The sequence below is a fragment of the Telmatherina bonti genome (assembly GCF_933228915.1).
Source record: "Telmatherina bonti genome assembly, chromosome: 17".
NCBI lineage: Eukaryota > Metazoa > Chordata > Actinopteri > Atheriniformes > Telmatherinidae > Telmatherina > Telmatherina bonti.
The window spans coordinates 12269643-12291299 of record NC_136615.1 but is presented as its reverse complement, the minus strand read 5'-3'; the positions used below and the strand labels follow the sequence as shown (position 1 = coordinate 12291299).

Genomic DNA, 21657 nt, shown 5'->3' with positions numbered 1-21657 from the left:
CCCCAGTGGTGAAGTGGAGTGCATTAGCCTTCTATGTCCTGGCAGCAGAGGATGTTGGGGGAGGGGTGGGAGTGATGACGGTGAAGCGGCGGGGAGGTTGCCACGGTGAGGAAGCATGCTCAGTGCAGCACACGCAATCTGTCAGGTGCTGCTGCTATGATGGCGGCCACTAATGTCATCGACCTGCCTGGTCCATTCATCCTATACACATACATGCACACACATACACCCACACACACACTGAGAGAAAGACCTCATCCCTCTGAGACTCTGGCCCACATGCTCAAAAACATGCATCTGCCTTGAAGGTATTCCCGCTCACACCCAAATGCTCACTTACAAAAACAAACACAGCACGCACCCTGACAGGCACACCTGCCTCTGCACGACTTTCATTCCACTAAACAGAGAACAGCAGTTTACACCTCGCTCTGCTCAGAAATAAATTACTTTCCTTCATAAGGTGCTGTTCTGCTTTACCATGCTTATATATACACTACCAGTCAAATGTTTGGACACACTTTCCCATTAAATCGAATGGGAAACTTATGACTGGTACTATATATATATATATATATATATATATATATATATATATATATATATATATATATATATATATATATATATATATATATATGTGTGTGTGTGTGTGTGTGTGTGTGTGTGTAGATAGATAGATAGATAGATAGACACACACACAAGTGTTCCCCAAAGATCTCAAAAATGACAAATTATTCTGATTTTCCCAAATTAACCTTATCTGGTACACGTGAGGCAGGACCAACAATATTTACACTGATGATGCTGCTGCCCTGAGTTAAATGCAATCACAAACTGATCAATAAGTTGACTGACACAAATGTGCCTGGATTGAAAGCTCAACAGCTTAGTAAATAATCAGGTGGGGCTTTATTGATCACTGAATACAGGTTATAGTTTTGACTAACACTTAATCTTTAATTATGAGGCCAAGCAATTAGTTTCTCTTTCTAACTCTGCTGCCTAATTCCTTCTACTGTTGATAATTATATATTATCTACTGAGGGAGATAAAAAATTATTTTGCCTCATTAAACATTTGTTATTGTTTATCCATATTCTATCATATAATTATTCTTGTAACAATAACTGTAAAACTACATTTCTAATGCCTAACACCTCTTCCCATCCATTTTTTGTTTGTTTTTAAGCCAATGCACATTGCTGCTATGACTGAATGAAAATAGAGGTTAAATTGAAGGGTTGCATGAATATCAATAAAATGATTCCTGACAAGGCAACTACAGAGCTGCACATGGAGGGCTAAATACGGGAGCATGTGGTTTACATTTGAAACAAAAATGCAGGCAAACGTCTTCATCATTAAGAAAGCTGGCAGGCAGAGCCTCTTCCCTCTGCCTCCTTCCTCCTCCAAACTTAATCAAATAATGGTGCTCCTAATGTTTTATTTATCATTGAACCACAATATCTCAGACACCTCAAGAATTTCTGGTTTAGAAAGTCTAACAAGCTGCTTATCCAAGCAGCATCTGAAGCTCAGAGGCAGTTTCCTGCCACACATCATTCTTGCAAACTTACCACAATAAAGGCAAGACTGAGTTTATTTGGTGGAGCTGTGTCGCCCCCTACAGGCATCAAGAAGCAAAGTGCAGTGAAGCTGCAGACTAATAGAACAGAGCAGCAGGCTGTAGTTAGTCTTGATTTATTCTTTGGGGCAATAGTAAGTATGATTGCTAAATAAATAAATGAAAAGAAATCTCTGGTTAACATTAAAAACTGACTAATGTTGTTCTGAATGATGTTTGAAAGACTTCACAACTGGACTTGATGCAATTTTCTCAAACCTAAACACACTTTTCTAAAGACAATGAGACCATTGGAGAACTTCTGAGTCTCAGACACCAGATCTGGCAAGTAACTGCACTTCTGGAGGTGCTTTCAATAGGCCGAGAGGGAGTTTTGATCAGTTTCTAATTGCTTGGCATAAAAGGATGAATGGAGCATTTCCTGCTTCTCAGTTAAATGATTAGTGAGATCAAAGATGACACTAATTGATATGACACGCAGCGAACCCAGTGAGCACAGGCTCAGGTCAACAAAGACACCTACTCCACCCACAGGAATGTCTGAGAGGACGTATGTGCGCATGTGCGTAGACACGCTTACCTCCCCAATCTGGATGTGCGTTTCGTCCACAGACTGTGAGTAGGAGTGAATTATCTCCTTCATATGGAGAATGTGGTTTTCTTCAATGTCTTGGAATCTCTGGAACACAGATTGATGATATTTACGGTGCTGCAATGCAACAAATCAGTCAATTGAAGGCAAAGTAACTGCATGCCGACACATTTGCATCCTTGTGTCTGTCTTACTAAACTGACAAGAAAACGCGGTCAAGGAACTTTTCCATTTTGTTATTAGGAAGCCATATCTGCCAGTATGGGTGGTCTGTGGCAACCACACAGATAGATAGAGGAGCTTACATGAGATGTTATTTCTCGTCATGATATACGCTGATGGACACTGCAAGGTATTTGAAGGCATTAATGACATAATAATCAAGTGAAGATTAGTTTTAACCATCACAGAACAACACTCCCTTAAAAACTATACCATCCCAGTCTTTTACTAGTTAGATACTCGCATGCTGACATGCTCAAACAAAGAGAACACACATGTAGAAGCCAAGATGATGTCAGAAAGCACATGTGTTCAGTGTTTATAATATATGTCCGCATGTGCGGCATGGGAGATGAGCCGTAGACCGATCCTAGGGAAGCAGAGCTACAATGCCGCTTTCTTCAGGGGAAAACAAAACGCTGGACTAACGGGAAATTCTGTTGATCTGATTTTAATTTGGAGTTTATCTAATCAGCCTTTCAGATGGATCCAATTAGGGTTTTCCATAACGATTCCATTACGGAGGAAAAAACACAATCTGGAGATGATACAGGCCACGAAATGTGGAACAGGCGCGCACCGAACTGGTGGATTACACAAAGTGTTGCATACCACAACGACAGACAATAAGCAGGGTTTGTCAGAGCACACGGAAAAGGGAAAGTCAGTCAAGTTTTATGATACCTGCGCAGTTTCTGCCATCTTCTGTTCAAACTCAGACTTGGCTGTGGCATATTTCTCCACGTAGGATTTGTAAGCCTCTGTGGCTTTTTTGGCTTTCACTCCAGCCTGTAAAGTGTAAACAAGTAGACAATGACTTTCCATTTTTCTGTAAAAGTAAAAAAAAATACCATCATAAAAACAGATCTCCACTAAACATCTAAAGACAAGAAGCTTCCAGGTTTAAATGTTTCTGTCTAGAATTAAGCATTGACACATTTCGTCATACCTTTTTAGCATACCGTGATTGCATTGGTGTGCATGTATGTGTGAGTTTGACCTCCCACCTTGTCCACATCTCTCTGGGTGGCCCCTTCTTTGCGGAGACGTTCCTGCTCCACCGTTTTGGCATTGTAATTCTCCTTGGACTTTTGAAGCGCCTGAGAGATGGTCTGGATGCTCTGGACGGCTTCCAGGGTTGGTGCCACTTCTTCTTTTATCTTAAAGCATGCACGTCTTGTTAATTAACTCATTTAACAACCCAAACAATATGTGCAAGTCTCACCCATTGCACCTCCTCATAATAAACAGACAACACTTGTCCTGGAACAGCCTTTGTTTATTATGAGAGTTTGAGAAAAAAAAAAAAGTAGACAGAGGCCTTTTATGGCGCTAGTAAAATACTACATCAGCTTCTCCGGTTCATTCTCACGCATGTGACACAGACCCTTGGCAAGGCACAGCGGGGAGCAATTAAAACTATATAACAGCTATTAAAAAATGTATACAAGTCACCATTTGATCTGAATGCAGAGCCCTTCATATCAGCTCCAAACATTAAAAGGACATAAAAAGAGATGTATAAACACGGTAATTGCTTACAATTACAGTGACCACACAGTACGCTGAGTTGATTGTGTCGTTTAACTATCAGCATCATCAACTCTTGTCTCAGCTATGACATACTTAAAATATAATGTAAGCATCTCCACAGGGCAAAATATACATTTGGTTATTCACACTTTTTAAACAGATCATGTGTTTGGACATCACTGGAGAAACATTAACCAGAAAAGAACATGGAGTGTGAGGAAGAACTGTCTTTTTTTGTCATGTCAAAAGCTTTAAGACAACACCACTAATCCTGTGCAACTATATGAGTTTGTGTTTTGTGACTTCATGCATGAAAAATAGGCTGATAAAGTTGCTCCGCAATGACAGAAGGGTGAGGTGTAGAAAATAGAAAGAAAGAAACCTCAAAGGAAAACCTCAAAAGACTGCATTGTTATTTGAGAAAACATAACTTTTTCATGCTTCTTGTGTATGCTGTGGTCTGCTGCTTCTGCTCAACAATTAAAAACTGGAGCGGAAAACCACTTGGAATAGCAGAAAAACTATTAAAGAAAAAGTAACTTATGTCGAGGCTTTAACATTTCAATAGGAGCCAGCCAAACCCCACCCCAATCTCCCACACCCGACATAAACCTGATAAAGAAGAAGCCATGTATCGACAATAAATGCCAAAAATCATGAAAAACCAGGATGGAGTGAGAACAATTCTGGGTGTGAATTTTAAAATCAAGTGTCAAAATCTACAGCATATGTTTGGACTTAATAGTGATACATCATATTTGTCAAGTTTTATGAGTTAAGATTTGGGAAGTTTTTGGTCAGATAAATATATATATATATATATATATATACATATATATATATATATATATATATATATATATATATATATATATACACATATATATATATATATATATATATATATATATATACATATATATATATATATATATATATATATATATATATATACACATATATATATATATATATATATATATATATACATATATATATATATATATATATATATATATATATATACACACACATATATATATATATACATATATATATATATATATATATACATATATATATATATATATATATATATATATATATATATATATATATATACACACACATATATATATATACATATATATATATATATATATATATATATATATATATATATATATATACACACACACATATATATATATATATACACATATATATATATATATATATATATATACACACACATATATATACACATATATACACACACATATATATATACACATATATATATATATATATATATATATATATATATATATACACACACACATATACACACATATATATATATAAATATATATATATATATATATATATATATATATATATATATATATATATATATATATATATATATATATATATATATATATATATATACACACATATATATATACATATATATACATATATATATATATATATATATATATATATATATGTATGTATACAAACTAACATGAAAACAGCGAGCAACATTAACCCTGCCAGGACAGAAGTACTGATGAAATCTGACTTACAGAAACAACATAATGTGTAAAAAGGCAACACATTCATATTTTTTAAATCTTAAGTGTGTCACTGATAAATGCTTTGGAAACAAGTGGATCACTTAAAAAATAAGAATGTGCGGCTTATTTTCAAGGAATGAAATAAAATTAGGCGATTTTATTTGAAACAAACAGTGAAAAAGTAAGCCTGGTACTTGTATTTATGTAGTTATGTAAATCTAATTGAGAGAGAATGCTCCGTCTTTTATCAAATTGTTATTTCATCCTCCCAATTCTGCAGCTCCTCACCTTTTTGTGTGCTTTGGCCTGTTCTTCCACATACTTATGAACTTCTTTAATAAGTTCCTGTAGTTTCCTCACCAGCTCCATGTGACAACCTGCTAGCTTCTCCGTTGAGCTCTTGAACACATCCCACACTGGAGCAAATGTCCTGTGATAAGGAACGGCGGAGGAATATCAATATATGTATTAACGAATCAAACATTTTCTTTCTAGAGCTTGTTATATGCACAAACTCACCCAAGTGGAGAAAAGTTGCCCGCCGACTTGGCAAGTTTGGTCATTGACCTGGCATAGGCCTCTTCAATGGTACTCCTACAAGACACAATTTACAGATTATTGTTAGATCTCACTTGAAGAAAGAAAAAAAGCCATATTTTCCACAATGTTCCCGTTAAACAATGAAAACTTTGTCAAATCAGTCACATAGTATTTACAACAATGGTTGTGATCAAGTTTATGAGGACACCAGACAAAGAAACACAGCATGAATGTTTCACCACATAAAACGTGTGTGGTCAAACTCATGTGCTTTAGCTTGTGGTGTGAACCTCAAGATAAATATGACAATGTGAAAACGGATGTTTGAAACTCCTGTCTCCCACAATTTATTCCTTTAATTCTTTATTCTGCAATAAAGTGACAGGGGAAAAAAAAGAACTGCTGCAATGTAACGGCGAATGCCTGAATTATGCATGCCTCCTCCAGCCAGCTCCTCTCTGCAGTTATGTCTCAGGAACAAGGTCAGCCAGGGGGAAACAGGACAACAGTGCACATGCACACATATATCTGTCATAGACATTTGCAAGTATGCACAATCATCCCCCAAATAAACAACCTCAAACACGACCCTGAACAGTGCAGAGGATGTGACAGAGATGCTTCCACCCCCACAGCATAATGGCAGTTTATTTTAATACTTAATCAGGCTGTTAACATTGTGAGAGTTTCAGCAGGAACTTCTGACTTCTCCTCGCCATTACCCTAAATGAGCTCAAATCATCATTTCAAAACACTGCCAATACAAATGTTGATCACATATGTTTGGTGTGGTAACTAACTACTGTGTTATGCATGTAAACTGGTATCATTTCCAAGCAGAGATTGTATATTCAGATGTCTCTGCATGATGTTTATTGGCAAAAACTATGTGTATTTGGCTCTACATATTGTTTGCATGATGAAGTTAAGCGTGACGAGTTTGTTTGCATAAAATTACATAATTATGCAGGTTTGATTTTCAGAACTATTTTTTTTACCACCTGCCAAAAAGCTATTTTGTGATATTTTTGTCTAACAAAAGTGTTAACAAAGTATCTCTCCAGGTAAAACAAGTTCACTTCTACAGTCATTTTTGCAGACGCTTTTATCCAAAGTGACGTACATATATACCCCGATAGGCACATCAGAAGGAAACTTAGGGTTCAGTGTCTTGCCCAGGGACACTTAGGCACACAGTAAGGTGAAGCCTGGAATCGATCCCCCAACTTTCGAGTTGAAAGACGACTACTCTTCCTACCGAGCTACAAATTTTATACGTGAGGGGCTCTTTGGGCATTACAATTGTCTTTTCCCTTTTTGCATTAGCTGACTAAAGGAAACCCACTGGAAATATTAACTTGTTGCACAGAGTATGTTTTACCACCAGAGGGTGCCATAGAGCACTTTTTGAGAGGAGAGACCTCTGAAATGAAAAATCCCAGGAAGCTGAAAAAGCTTAGACTTTGTAGACATGATTATGACACCTCTCAGTAATAGTAACCAATGAGTAAATCACTACTCAACCTTCTGTCTCCTTCATAAATAATGCATTTCATCATGGTATAGTTATAGGTATAGTAGACTGTGAGGTATGTTAATGTTTAAGCAAAATGTAAGCTAAAGTCCAAAAAAAAAAGGGTTTAAAGAGACCATTTTACATCTAGCCCCGGTAAGCCCTGTTGCCTCAAAAGAAGACAGTTCTCTGAGAAGATACATTTTGTGTGTGTGGAGTTAGCTCTCCTCATGCATGCATGGACTGTTGGTACTCAGGTGTCTTCCCACAGCTAAGCAATAAAAAATAGAAGTTAATTAAAGTTAATTAAAGGTAATTTGTCATTTTAACTTCTCCCTAGGAGTGAGAGTGAGCATGTATGTCTGTTTTCTGTGTTGGTCCAGCAACCCGTCCACTGATGTAGCCTGCCTGTCACCTTAAAGCAGTTACCATAAGATCCCCCACAACTAAATAAAAGGAAGCAACCAAACAGAATCACCAGATCTTTTTCCTTTGAAGCCTTCTGCTTCTCAGGGACTGTTAACGTGCACAAGGACAGCTTAATCTAATAAATAAGAGCAACCAAGGAGATGAACAGAACCAGATTTTCGGCAGGATTCAGCCACAACTGTCGTTGCTTTTTACCAATTCTTTAAAGTCTTTTTTTCAAGAACATTTAAATTATTTTACACATTTTAGTTTGCTTATGAAAATGTGAACAATGTGCCTGAAAGGTAGGCAGACATTGGGATTTACTGCGAGATTCCAGTGGCAGACCATGTATCATGTGGCAGGTTATAAACAAACACCTTCACACAGTGAAGTAAATCTCCATGGAGGTGGGAATCGTTTTAAAAGGAAGCTGTCATTATGGTATTATCAAGCAGCAGACACAGATGGTGTGTAACATAATGCCAGGTTGCAGAGGAGCTCACATGTAAACTCTGTTGGCAAACAAATTAAGTTTGCATAATATACACAGTTTTACCAGGGATTTAAAGTGCAGCACTTCCTGTTTAAATTCACAGGCGTATATTTGACTTGCAGTAACCAAATTTTTAACTTTTTGTTGTGAGAGACATATCTGAGATTATTTGAGAATCATAGAGATGATCTGTTGACTTTTCATTTATTAGGGGTGGGAAAATCTAATTGAAAAATCAAAAATTAGATTTTTTGCTTCACAATTTTAATTAGATTTCTTTTAAATTGATTTTTTTTTTCAAATAAATAAAATTAATCCAAAAAATAATAGTTTTTATTGATCTTTTTACTTGTCTTTTTGGGCATTATAGCAGCAGAATGATAGTCTGGCTACTCTGTTGTTTTTTCCTAGTTGAAATCAAGAAAAATGACGAGCAAAAAAAATGAGTTTTATAATTTTTTGGGGTTTTTAATTTACAAAAAAGAGCAATATCGAACAATTGTGAGAATCGCAATTTAAACTGAATTGGCACACGTAAAATTGTAATCGAATCGCATTGGGACAAAAGCATATTGTCACAGACCTATCATTTACTACCAGCAATCGTTTAATTGACAAGAAATAAATCAATTTTAGGTTGCAGCAATGTAAAAATTTCAGCAATTCAGTTCAATCAAGTGATTACTAGTAGTACTGACAGAGAAAAGTTTGACTCTGATGAGAAGCAAAACCAACTGAAACTGCAGGTACTGACTTGTGCAAATTGCACAACATTTAAACAACTTAAAAAACACACATGGACAGGAAAGACTTGTAAGACTGAAATGAAAGTATTCTTTATAGGTTTTCTTGCAAAAACAACAAAAAAGAACACTGTGTCCTACCTTTCTCTGATAAACTCCGTCAGCTCCTTTGTGGAAATTTGGCCATGCTTCATGTTATGATACAGCACATCAAAGCCATTATTTTTTTCTCCCTGCATGTTTAGAGACAAAAAAATTTGGGAAAAAAAACATATTAGAATATGAAAAGCAACAACAAAATATCTCTTACATCATACAATAGTCGCAGATCTCTTTTACCATAAATGCCTTTTCTACCATCAGCATTCTCACTGTCTGCATAGCCTCTAGTTGCATCTGCAACAGCTTCTGGTCAATCATACTCATCTTGGCCATGTTTGAGATAAAAAATCTTTTTAAAAGGATTAATAACAGGAGCAGACTGGTCTAATGCTGGAGCCTACAATGCAAGAGTTTGTTTGTTACCATGACACTAGCTAACAGTGTCCAGTTGCACCAATGCTTTAAAATGCAAATGTAAGCCTAAATAATTAATGTATAAGAAAAACAGTACGGTTTAAGTTTGATAAGTGTTCAACGGCAATAAATACTTTTTTTTCGGCAATAAATACTTTTTATCACAATTATAATTAGTTTTTAATACTGCTGTTCATATTAGATTATTTTTGTTTAGTTTAAAATGTGGCATTTTGGGTAAAAAAGGACACAGCACACTCAATAAAATATATTTTTCAAGTAGTGGAATTATTTGAAATAATAATAATAAAACAATGAAAACATTTTTTTGCCATTTTGCCATCCATTTCTCCATTTATTTTCTTAACCTAGTCCAATTCAGGGCCACGGGAAGCAGGAGCCTATTCCAGCAATCACTGGGTGAGAGGCAGGGTACACCCTGGATAGGTCACCAGTCTTGGGCAAACACAGAGAGATGTACAACCATCCATTCAGTCCTAGGAACAATAAACCTAACATGCATGTCTTTGGGCAGTGGGAGGAAGTCAGAGTACCCAGAGAGAACCAACGAGAACATGGAAACTCCACCGTGCAAACCTCCTCCCAGCTGATGCTCCAACCAGCGATCTTCTTGCTGTGAGCCCAGAGTGCTAACCATCGTGCCACTGTGCTATTTTGCCATTTTCTAAAACATGAGTGAATGATATATTGCTATCAGTGCATTTTAAACTCCCAAATGAATGTTATTGTAATAATTTTGATATGCAAGCATAAATCACAGGCTGTAATATTTTAATGGTCCACCTACAGCTTTGATTATGAGCCACATCGACAGTGAAATCCTCTCATAGGCTTCTGCACACAGCATCCATTTCACAAAGATCCTGCACTGATGACAAGACAGTTGCTGTTAAGGTAGGACTATATAACATTCTGACTTTAAAGATATGTTTCAAAATCAGGCACAATGACATTTATTATGTGCACTATGGAACCATTGTTGTCCAGCAGCGTTCCAACTTCTTTTTTTTTCCCATGACGCTGCATAACTTTACGGCAGCACTTCACTTTATAGCGGCCCTGTCACATGATAAGCAAAGCAGCAGCCTATTTGAATCCACAACGTGGCTAATTCATCAGAGAAGTGCAAAAAGATTATCAGAGGGAGAGAAGAAAAGAAAGGGAGAAGGGGACAAGGCAGAAGATAAGACAAGAGTCCACATCGGATTGAATTTTGCTGGCTGGAGAGCGCTCAGAGTACTGATAGGATGCAAGATGGATGCTGAATTTGTAATCTTTACGGGCACAAAGTTAGAACTGGCCAACAAAAAGTTGGTGCGGAATCACAAGAGACGCTGCCGAACTGGACCCAAAAAATTGTGGTTTTAAATCGTGAACTGTGACAACGTTGATGTTTAAAAGCCGATTTCCTTTTTTTCCCCCACTGTCCTGTCTAACTTAAATAAAAGCTGATTAACCCACACGCCAGAGCGCTGTTACTTATCTTTCAATAAAATGAAGAAAGAAAAATAACTGCCAGAGCACTAATGGCACTCGCTGTTTATAAGAGTTGTATTACTCATGCTGTTTCGATAAAGTCACAAACACACACAAACCACAATGCCAGACCAAATAATCATTAAGCTTCAGACTGGAGAAGGTACGCAGTGACAATTAGAGAAAAGAAAATGGACATGGTATCAAATGTTCATCTTCAGCTGCAGGTCAAACTGCACAGCAGCCATTCCCGAGTATCTCCTCCTTCCCTGGGGTCTTGCCCTTATTTACAGTATGTAAGCTTGTGGTGACATCCTAACATCTCATGAAATTCACTCAGTCTTCTGAGTATATAATTCATTTTGGGAAACTTTGGATTAAAATGAAGCCTGATGACTTAACCATAAACTTTTTTAACAAAGTCTCCAAAGTAATTATGTTTATTTTTGCTAAGTAAAGACTGTAAAGGCCGTACTACTTTGGTTCTGGTGAAACTGGTGTGAAAACAGGGCAGTTCACAAGAAAGCACTGAAGTTCTGACACACCAGAACCAGACCAGAGTCTGTCTGAAAGCACTAACGGTCCATTGGTTAATATATCGGTGTGTATGTATCTGATCGGTTGGTTTTTCATACTGTTTCTCTTTAAATGCTGCTTGTTTGCTGCTTTGTGATAATCTTGAAAAAGGTCACAAGCTTAACTGTGTTAGGCAAACAATCAAGTTTAATATGCAGCACACAAGTGGTGCCAAGGCTCTGACCTCTTCAAGACATGGAAGGCAGGGGTGTCCAGCTCCAGTCCACAATCCTGCAGGTTATCCATGTTTCCCTGCTCCAATACACCTGACTCAAATGATTCATTACTTATGCAGAACTTCATTGTCTGCTGGATCCATTTAATAGAAGCCAGGTGTGTTGAAACAGGGATACATCAAAAACCTGCAGGACAGCGAGGACCAACTGTGGACATGTAAGGTAATTTGTACACAGCATTTCGTCCTCATTCCTTTATAAACTCTTGTTTCAACTGAACCCCTGGCTATCACAGATATTTCCTAGTTCCTGGACTAATCCAATGTCAGCAGTTTGGCCTACAGCCTACAACGTGGCTTTAGCTTTGTTTTTCCACACAGACAAAGATGAAAGTTCAGGACATTTGTGCCAAATAGCTCAATGCTAAATCCAAACAGAACTACAGTATATTTGCTGAGCAAACAGACATTAAAAGGAAAGCATCCTCCTTTACAGCGACGAGTCAGAGGCCTGCATTACCCCGCTGAGATGAGACCACTGAAATGTGCTTCCTGCTGCAGAATGATGACTAGAAGAAGTCAACTGTTACACCCACATGCAAACTACGGCATGGGTTAAATGTCAAAAGTCTTATTTGAGGGCCTGCACTACACTGTAACCCATAATAAACACAATGAGACAGAAAATGAAAATTGGCCAATCAGACCACAAAACAGGGAAGTGACGACTGTAAGTGAAAACACACGGCTCCAACTAGGGTAGAACAGAAACAGGAAGAAAGTCCATTCTGTGCAGCAAGTCTGTTCATGTGGAATGTGATATCAATGGACACAAACGAAAAATAAAAACAAACACAGGAAATACCTAAGGGCGTTTTTTACTTTTCATGAGCTACAACATTGGAATTAATTCTGAGGGGGGGAAAAAATCCATTGCGAAACAGTAGCTGAGTATTTGTAAAGATAACACCTTGAGCAAATTGGAAAAGTCCAAATCTTTGTTCCTAATGAACAGAATGGTATTGTCCATGAGCAGCAGGTGACGGAAGTGAAACCTGTTTCCTCAACATGCTTGTCAAGATACTCGCTGAGGAAAACCCTCATACCAACTGTTTAATATCCAAACCGCATGTGAAGAAATTCATGTCTGGACTAACATTACGTGGGTTAAACTGTCTGCTCCACCCTGAAGGCGGGATAACCTGCCAGGAAGTTACCACACGTCAGTGATGGTTTGTTTGAGCAATAGCTCTGTTTGCAGCTGAGACAGCATTTGACAAAAAGGAAGGAACCATAAACAATGTCAGCTTTCCAACATTCAGACTGTGCCTTTGCTGCTGCAATATGCTGCATTATGTCTGCTTTGCACAGACTGCAGGGTACTCCAGGTCTTCATTTGCTTAAAGCCAAAATAAAAATGTAAGTAATGACCTTGCTACTAGACAGCTTACGTCATGGTTGACGTTTTTGCAACATCAATATTCATAACAAGCAGAGAGAAGAAGAGCTATAACTTAATAAACAGATATACAGCAATTCTAAAAAAATAAAAAAAAATAAAAAAATCCATGCTTGCAAACCCTGTACAACAGAAAGCCAATAATGAACATTTTCCACTAGTTTCTATCATCTAAAACACAGGTGTCAAACTCAGGTCCTCAAGGGCCGGTATCCTGCAGGCTTTTGTTGTCTCCATGCTCCAACACACCTGACCAAAATTAATAAATAGGTTGACAAGAAGCTGGATCTATTTGATTTGAATCAGCTGTGCTGGTAGAGGGAAACAATAAACACCTGTTTGATCCCGGCCCTCTAGGACTGGAGTTTGACACACCTTAGATTAAGGTCCTTAGATAAAGGACCAAATAGCAAAATTACTCAGGAATATAGAGAAATAAGCAGAATTTTATCCAATAACTCATTATTGGAAATACTTTATTAATCCCATCGAGAGTTTTCTGCATTGCAGTCCTTAAAAAGACTCATTAATAAAGATATGAATACCGAATCGATAAATAAGCATACTGGAGCATTAAGCTTTCTCTTAAGCACAAAGGCAGAAGAAAGGACATCAACCAATGGCCTGCAGCAGACTTCATTTTACAGACATATGTTTGCAGGACAAACCTTTTATAGACTTTGCAACTCTTGAGTGTATTTGCACACAACAATGTCAATGATGTGATAATAGAGTTAAAACAAAAACACAACTTGTGACAGAAAATAACTGACATCCTCAATCTGAAACACCACCTTGAAGAAAAGAGGCAAAACCACAGAGCTGCAGTTTATCATCGAACATCTGCTGGGCAGAGCAGGATAGGAATTCGCTGTCTTTCTTTTACAGCACAATGCAAGTTGCAATATCCTGTGTGTAGGGAATCAAGTGTTTATTGCCTGACAGGCAGTAATATAACCTGTGATGTGGAGAGAACTCCGGCTGTCTCTGTTTTTCCCTGTAATAATAAAAGAAAAAACTGCAGTGAACTAAGTTTGAAGCCTCTACTTTATTTCAGAAGGCTTGTTTTTATGACTGTTTTTGCATCTTTTCAGTTTTGGAGCACTCCAGTCATAAACTCTGATGATGCATCTGTTTTTCAAGTTACATAACATAAATAAAAAATCTGATTTGAATTTTTTTTTTCTAAGATGATTGACATAAGTTATCCTGAAAGGTGGGCCATGCTGATCCCACTTCTTATGTTAGGCTGAATGGAAAAATGTGCTTTCATTGGGTTCATTAATTCAAGGTTGTGTAAAATGTATAGAAAAAAGAAAGGTGGGTGTTATTTAGGGGTGTTTAGTCAGACATTTTCCACTCACAGTAGAAAGAACGAGGGGAAAATAAATGCATAAGATTAGGAATGTCTCAGCTGAAATGCCTTTCTCTCCGTTCCGGGTGAATGTTCAGGTTAAAGCAGTGGAAAGTAGATTGTCTGGAAACCTGTGCAGAGGAATTTAGACTGAGTTTAACATGACACCCTATTTGCACAAAATCATAAACTCAAGGATCTTCAAAATGTCCACATAATGGTTTTGTTAAGTTTCTTTTCTCTTTCTTTTGGTAGGTTAAAAGCACTTTGTTTCATGCAAATGGTCTGCACAGTTGTAAAGCTTGAATTCAGGCCAATTGGAATTATTCTGTGCTACAGAGAACATTATGTCTTAACATACTAAAATGCCATTTATGTCGGTCCAGCAGTTTCAAGCTCTACTTCTTTACCTCATTATGTAACACATTCTCAGAATACACACCTAGCAGCCATTTTGGCACACCCTCCAACAAAGCTAGTCAAAGTGTGCAGTCATCGTAATTTCTTCAAAAGAACAAAGCTGTGAACAAAGGCAGAAAAATGTACGTCTGTTGCCTGCAACACACTCCTGGTATCAATGCCAAAGCCATGCCACTAGGAAATGTGGAATTAACCTGTTGCAGCCAACGTGGCTAATGGTTCCCTTTATGTCTGTTTTCTGATTTGTTGAAATCATAGCAGAAACTATGTTAAAGACAAAATGTGAGTTTAGATCCAAAGTGAGAACTTAGGAGTGACTTTTCTGTCCTACAATCCCAGACATATGAAGCTACCTTAACACAGAAATAACATTTGTTTTGATTTATTTATTTTCACAGAGTTAACGCGGCTATCTTTGCCATTAGATTTGGTCATGTTGAAATGCTTGCTGTTGAAATAAGTTTTAACACCAACAACAAGAGCAGGGAATGAGTTACTGTTTTCATGTCATCTTTTGTGTGTTAGAAAATGCGAAGTAAATGTCATGCAACAGTGTATAAATCTCCTGTTGTATTTGCATTTGCTCTGAGTGGGTTCTGTATGTGCAGGACCTGAGTTTTGACATGAGCATATATTTATTATATTTATATACTATATTTATTATAGCATATTCCAATGCTTAAACTGCAGAACAAACCCCTAAAACCATGTCTCAGACCACTTCTACCCTTCATAACCACATGCTAAACATCTGTCATTTTACTTCTTCTCTGAGGTCCAGAACAAGTAACCCAAGTGTGGCTTGGGTTACTTGATGCTGAGTCTGCAGATCAATCAGAGATGACTATCTTTATTAGAAGAAGGGTTTAAATAGACAGACGCCACAACAGGGTGTTTAAAATGCAATGGGATAAAGGTAACTACAGCAACACACAGTAGAAGAAGACAGGTGTGTTTAAAAAAAAAAAAACGTGTGTAAATATATTCTGGAAAACATCTCAAATAATATAAATAACATCTAAATGATCATCATATAGACTCTTAGGCTCATGCAACAGAGCAGAATAAAATCAATGTTACATGTGACCATATATTGCAACTCAAGCTAACAGCAGGCTGAGCTTTGTTATTGACAAGTTACTGTTTATAGAAAACCAATAATGGATACAGAAGACCACATGATGTGATATCAAGAGTTAAGGAGCAGAATAAATCTTAGAAACAGGTTGGTTTATCACAATTTCTTAATCTTAGCTCACATCGTACGTATGTGTTTGAAAAATGGTAAAACAGCAACCTTGAAATAAATCATTTCTGTTTTCACCAAAACCAACAAGATGAACCAATCTGCATGGGTTTTAACAGTGACCTTGCAACTTTGTTCCACTGCAAAAGTTAAGCAACATTTTCTTAGAAAGGACAAAATGGAAAACAACATGGTTCCTTCTACTTGTGTATCACAGGCAACCTGAGGAAATGCATCATCAACATACAACCATGTCTTGCTCCAGTCTGACACTTGTCAAGTCTGACCATAACTTATAGTCTTAATTGGAGACTTGCTCAGTGAACTGTGTGCAAACCTTTCAGACCACACACACAGCAAAGAGACGGGGGAGAAAGGGCTATCCTGTCGGCTGTATCAACACTGTTTGCTTATCACTCTGCCATCTTATTTTCCCATGACATGCTGCAGACTCGCACCCAGCACATTAAACATGAGCTCATAGTTTTATGTAATAAAGTCTGCGACCACACCGGTCCAAATACTGAGACCTTTCTGCACATGTCACATACACTGAACTAAAGTTAGACAGAGAAAAAAAAAAGGGAAATGAGACTGGGCCTGCAAGTGAGTCCACTGAGCAGAAGTGCTGTTGCCAGCAACCAGTCAAGTACAGCAATTTTAACAGAGGAAACATTTCTGCTCCATGTCTGGAACTTGTTTTTTCAGCTGAGGGGAAAATTTACATCAGATTCAAGCCAACAATACAACCTAGGGAAAAAGCCTAGAAAATGTAAAATAATAATAATAATAACAATAAACAGTAACAGCACTGGATTGGGAAAATCTGTGAGTTTTTGCCTCCTTTGCTAAATTAAAACAAGCAAAAAATCCTTCCATCTGTGTGTGTCTGCTTGTGGTGAAGATTTGTAGTCGAGTCAAAAGGGAAATGGATGCATCCACTGATGCCAAGTATGTGTGTGTGTGTGCCCTGCATATCAAACACACAGCTGATCATTGGAATCACTGCATTCTCTTGTGGCTCTCTGCAGGGCACAAAGGGCAGATTGAAGAATCAGGAGTGTCTCATTTCTGCTCTTCAACAGTGAATGATGGAGTCTCCTTTAGTAAAAAAAATAAAAACATACCAGCATCTGCATGAGAAGTTTACCTTAATGTGATTTTCATATTGTATCATATCATCTTTGCACCAGTGGTAACTGTGGTCAGATGAAGCTTAAGTCTCAGTTTTTACTTTTCCATCTTACAGAAGAGCAGCTACAATATGTGTAACTTTTCATTTTCACAATACAATGTAAACAGTGTATACTTTCTTATAGTGTAAAAGCCCAACTAGGGACGGGCATTGAAAATTAGCCTTGGCTAAAATGCTGTAATAAGTGCCTTCATTCATGGAGCATACTTGTCCCTATCAAATAAAAAAAAAAAAAAAAACATATAAACAGAGGTAATTTCTATTTAAGTTACCGGTTAACCAACACAAAGCAATACAGTAGCTATTAAAAAACACAAATTTGTACTATTCTATTTCAATTAACCCCCCCTAAAAAATCCATCCAGTATGTAAAGATGTATTTTGGGAACAGGTAAATGTAATTTACAATCCTGAGGGGCAGAGTTCAGGGCATTTGAATCAGCTCAAATATGGCTTGATGTCAGAGGCATGACGTACACTGGCTATATAAGAGAGAGCTGTTTTCACGTTTAATGGCAGCTTTTCTTGTTTCAATTCTTTAATTAACAAGTAACAAAGGAGGTTTGGTGGACAGTCTGCACGAAGACATAGCCACGTCAAATTATTATCGGCAGGAAGATGACCTTTAAGCAGCACACGGACACACAAGCTGTAATATGCATAAACTCGAGATATGACCAGCTGTATAAATTATATGCCAATGCAGCAAGAGGGTTTCTCAATTTTTAAGGGTCTTCTAACTTACTAAAACATCTGGACTCTCACCGAAACTTTGTTACGGAAGAAAATGACGCGTACGACGAACGTCTGTGAGTGACAGCGGAAGCGTCCAATAGTATTCAAGGAACTGACCGTAAACATTCCAAGCGATCCTGACGCAGCCAGTTAAAGGAAAGAAGGTTGTACGTTTTGAGCTCTCAAGTTAGATTGGTTCACAGAGGCCCAGACCCCTGGGCAGTAAAATAATCGTTGAGGAAAATGAACGATGGCCGCGGGGTTGTTCACCGGTTAGTCTGGCGGCACCGGACAGTGTCATTACTGCAGGATAAAGCCTTCAAAACAGACCACCACCTCTGAGGTCTGAATAATACACGATTCCCAGCTGACATGAGCATGATAAAAAAGAAGAATGAGGAATCTCACCGGTGTAAACACCATGATCACAAAACACCACCTACCCAGAAATTCTCTAGGAAGTAGGGCGTTATCATCTTGTTCTATTCCTGTTTGCCGGCCTTCTTGAGTTGGTGCTAAGGCAACTTTAAAAGCGTAAATCATCCACGTTCTCCCCCCGTTTCTGTCCTGTCTGCCTTTCCCCGTTTTCCTCCTCTCCCCTTTCTTGTCCCTCCCCACCGTCAGACTCCACCTCCAGTCGGCTGTACTGCGCCTCTCCCGACGGTGTCTTGCGACTGGACGAGCGCTGCCAGCGACTTGTCGCTGGATGAAATGCTGCCTTCACGTGCGCTGCGTAAATTTCTCAATATGCATTATGCATATAATATAGGCCAGCGGTTCTCAACCTTTTTTCAACACAGTACCCCTTGTAAAATGTTTTTTCAGCCAAGTACCCCAAAACCCCTGCAAAGTATTTTTGGTTAAGAAAAAACATTAAATAAAGCACTTTGTCATTTGTGTTTATTTTGTTAAACTTTAACCGTGCAAAACATCTCTTCAACCAGGACTTAGTTGTTTGTGTTGTCAAGGAGACAGTGACTGACGGATGTGATTTGGCTTGTTACGTGTGGGGTTCACGTCGGAATGTGGGATTTTGGGAAGAATGAAATGGTGTAAAATCTACATCTAAATTCAGTTTATGAATTTACACTTACATTTATTGAAATATATGAAATATTTATGCAATATTGTATTCATTTTTTTTAATTAAGGATGTTTTAAAGATAAAATTTAAATATTTTTTAGATATTTAAATCTTTTAGATTTAAATATAAAAATATATATGTTTTTTTTTTTAAATTTCATGTACCCCCCTGGAATGCCTTGAAGTACCCCCAGGGGAAAACGGACCCCCATTTGAGAAACAGTGATATAAGCTATCTATTATTGTTTAGTGTTGGGGGATTTCTTGTTGTTATTTTGTTTTGTTTTTATTGTTTTTTGTTTGTTTCGCTTCCTTTTTTCTGGCACTTGCCAGGCAAACATTGCAAATAAAAACCTACTGTTGACGTTTTGCCTAGTAAAATAAAGACTAAATCATAAATGAAGTACTAAAATTGTTTTCATGGAAGGATAGTTGTGGGAAAACAATGAGAAAAGGCTCAAGTATGCCAAATCAATTGGACTGAGAATAAGCAGCCACAAGTTTTATGGAGGTACAAATCCTCTCTAAAGTCTAGAACTCAATATTGCTGAAGCAGTGTAAAATATAATCTTGACAAAAAACAGATGTAATGGGAGTCAATATAGAAAGAAGACTTTTTGGAAATCCTTCAAGTCCAAGACCATTTGGAGTTTACTTGTTCTAACAAAGCCATAAAAAACTGGTTAAACAAATACATCAATGTAAATGAAAATATGATAAAGGTGTGCATTATCATGGCTTTGACCGTACCTAAAGCTAACAATGCACTGCTAAATATCAGCTCTAGCTACAAGACAAGACTAGTTTTACTTGTACTGCAAATTTCATGCATAAGACTATTCAAAGTGCTTTACATAAAACAAAAGCCTTTTCTGTGACTCAACAAATAAAGCATTAGAAAGTACTACGAGGCAGTAATAAACTGTAAAAATCACAATAAAACTATAATAAAATCGTAAATCACATTAAAATGAATAAAAGCAAGAAAAGTTTAAAGTTAACGTGCAGATTTCATGCATAGGCGCATGGGAAAAATGTTTTTAACCTGGATGTAAAAGTGTCCACATTCAGTGAAAGTGTAATCTCCACTGGCAGTTTGTTCCACTTGTTTGCAGCTAAAGGTAACAGCAGAATGCTGCTTCTCCATGTTTAGTCTGGACTCTGGTCTGAACTAGATGACCCAATTCTTTGGGTCTAAGAGCTCTGCTTGGTTTACATCCTCTTAACATGTCGCAGATGTATTCTAGGCCTAAACAGTTCTGAGATTTGTAAACTATGAGAAGGGTTTAAAATCTGGCCTGTGACTGACTGGGAGCCAGTGTAAAAATATTAAAACTAATGTGATGTGTTCATATACATTAGTCCTAGTTAAAGCTCTAGCAGCAGTATTGTGGAAGTTAAATGCTCTCTTTAGAAAGTCCTGTTAAAGTATCATTACAGTAATCTAGTCTACTGGAGATGAATGCATATAGGAGTTTCCCCTGGTCTTTCTGGGAAGCTTTTAATTCTGTTGATGTTTCTGAGTTGGTAAAAAGTTACCTTAGTGACAGCTTTGACATGACTGCTGAAAGTCAGATCTGAGTCTTTCAACATTAAAAGATTACAAACTTGGTCGGTGATTTTAAGAGCCAGAATTTCCAGATGTTTACCAGTGCAGACTCTTATATACCAAACAATAATCTCAGTTTTGTCTACGTATATTTGCAGACAGCTAGCTCTCCTCCATGTGTTTATTTGCTCCAAATACTGACATATTTTGAACAAATCTATTGCAGTGCAGTTGCCTGGTGACAAAGAAAAGTTCTATCTCGTCTGCATATCTTCATAATTCATTATAACGTTCTGTAATATTTGAAAGGGGCATATACTGTATAAATTGATCCACAGTACCAAACATAAACAAACTTTTTCAGTTATTGCACAACAACAAATTTCCATTTTCTTAGAGAGATTCTGCACTGAAAGTTAACAGACCAGTTAACAAATACTGTGATTCCATAGTAAACCCGTGTTAATGTGTGTCTAATTCTTGGCCTGTAAGGAATAAAACTCAACAATAACTGAGCGAAAAAAGAAAAGAAGTCTGTTTCCAACACCTGTGACCAACTCTAAAGTGTACCTTTCCTCTTGTGTAGTAGTTGCTGGGATAGGCTCTGGTCCATTCATGACTGTGCACTGGAAT

The 21657-nt window shown here is 37.4% G+C and overlaps 1 protein-coding gene across 7 annotated transcripts in view; it reads right to left on the bottom strand.

Moving 5' to 3' along the window:
- fcho2 (FCH and mu domain containing endocytic adaptor 2) overlaps positions 1–18991 on the bottom strand; it is a 45892-nt gene extending 26901 nt beyond the window's left edge. For all 7 annotated transcript variants that reach the window (XM_079256470.1, XM_079256471.1, XM_079256473.1 and 4 more), the window contains exons 1-7: positions 18835–18991; positions 9360–9451; positions 6038–6112; positions 5807–5948; positions 3410–3562; positions 3087–3191; positions 2169–2267 (exon numbers count right to left, since the gene is read on the bottom strand). In XM_079256470.1, coding sequence (XP_079112596.1) covers positions 2169–2267; positions 3087–3191; positions 3410–3562; positions 5807–5948; positions 6038–6112; positions 9360–9451; positions 18835–18867 — 699 coding nt within the window. In that variant the 5' untranslated portion in view covers positions 18868–18991. The remainder of the gene's footprint in view (positions 1–2168; positions 2268–3086; positions 3192–3409; positions 3563–5806; positions 5949–6037; positions 6113–9359; positions 9452–18834) is intronic.
- Positions 18992–21657: the final 2666 nt, after the last annotated feature.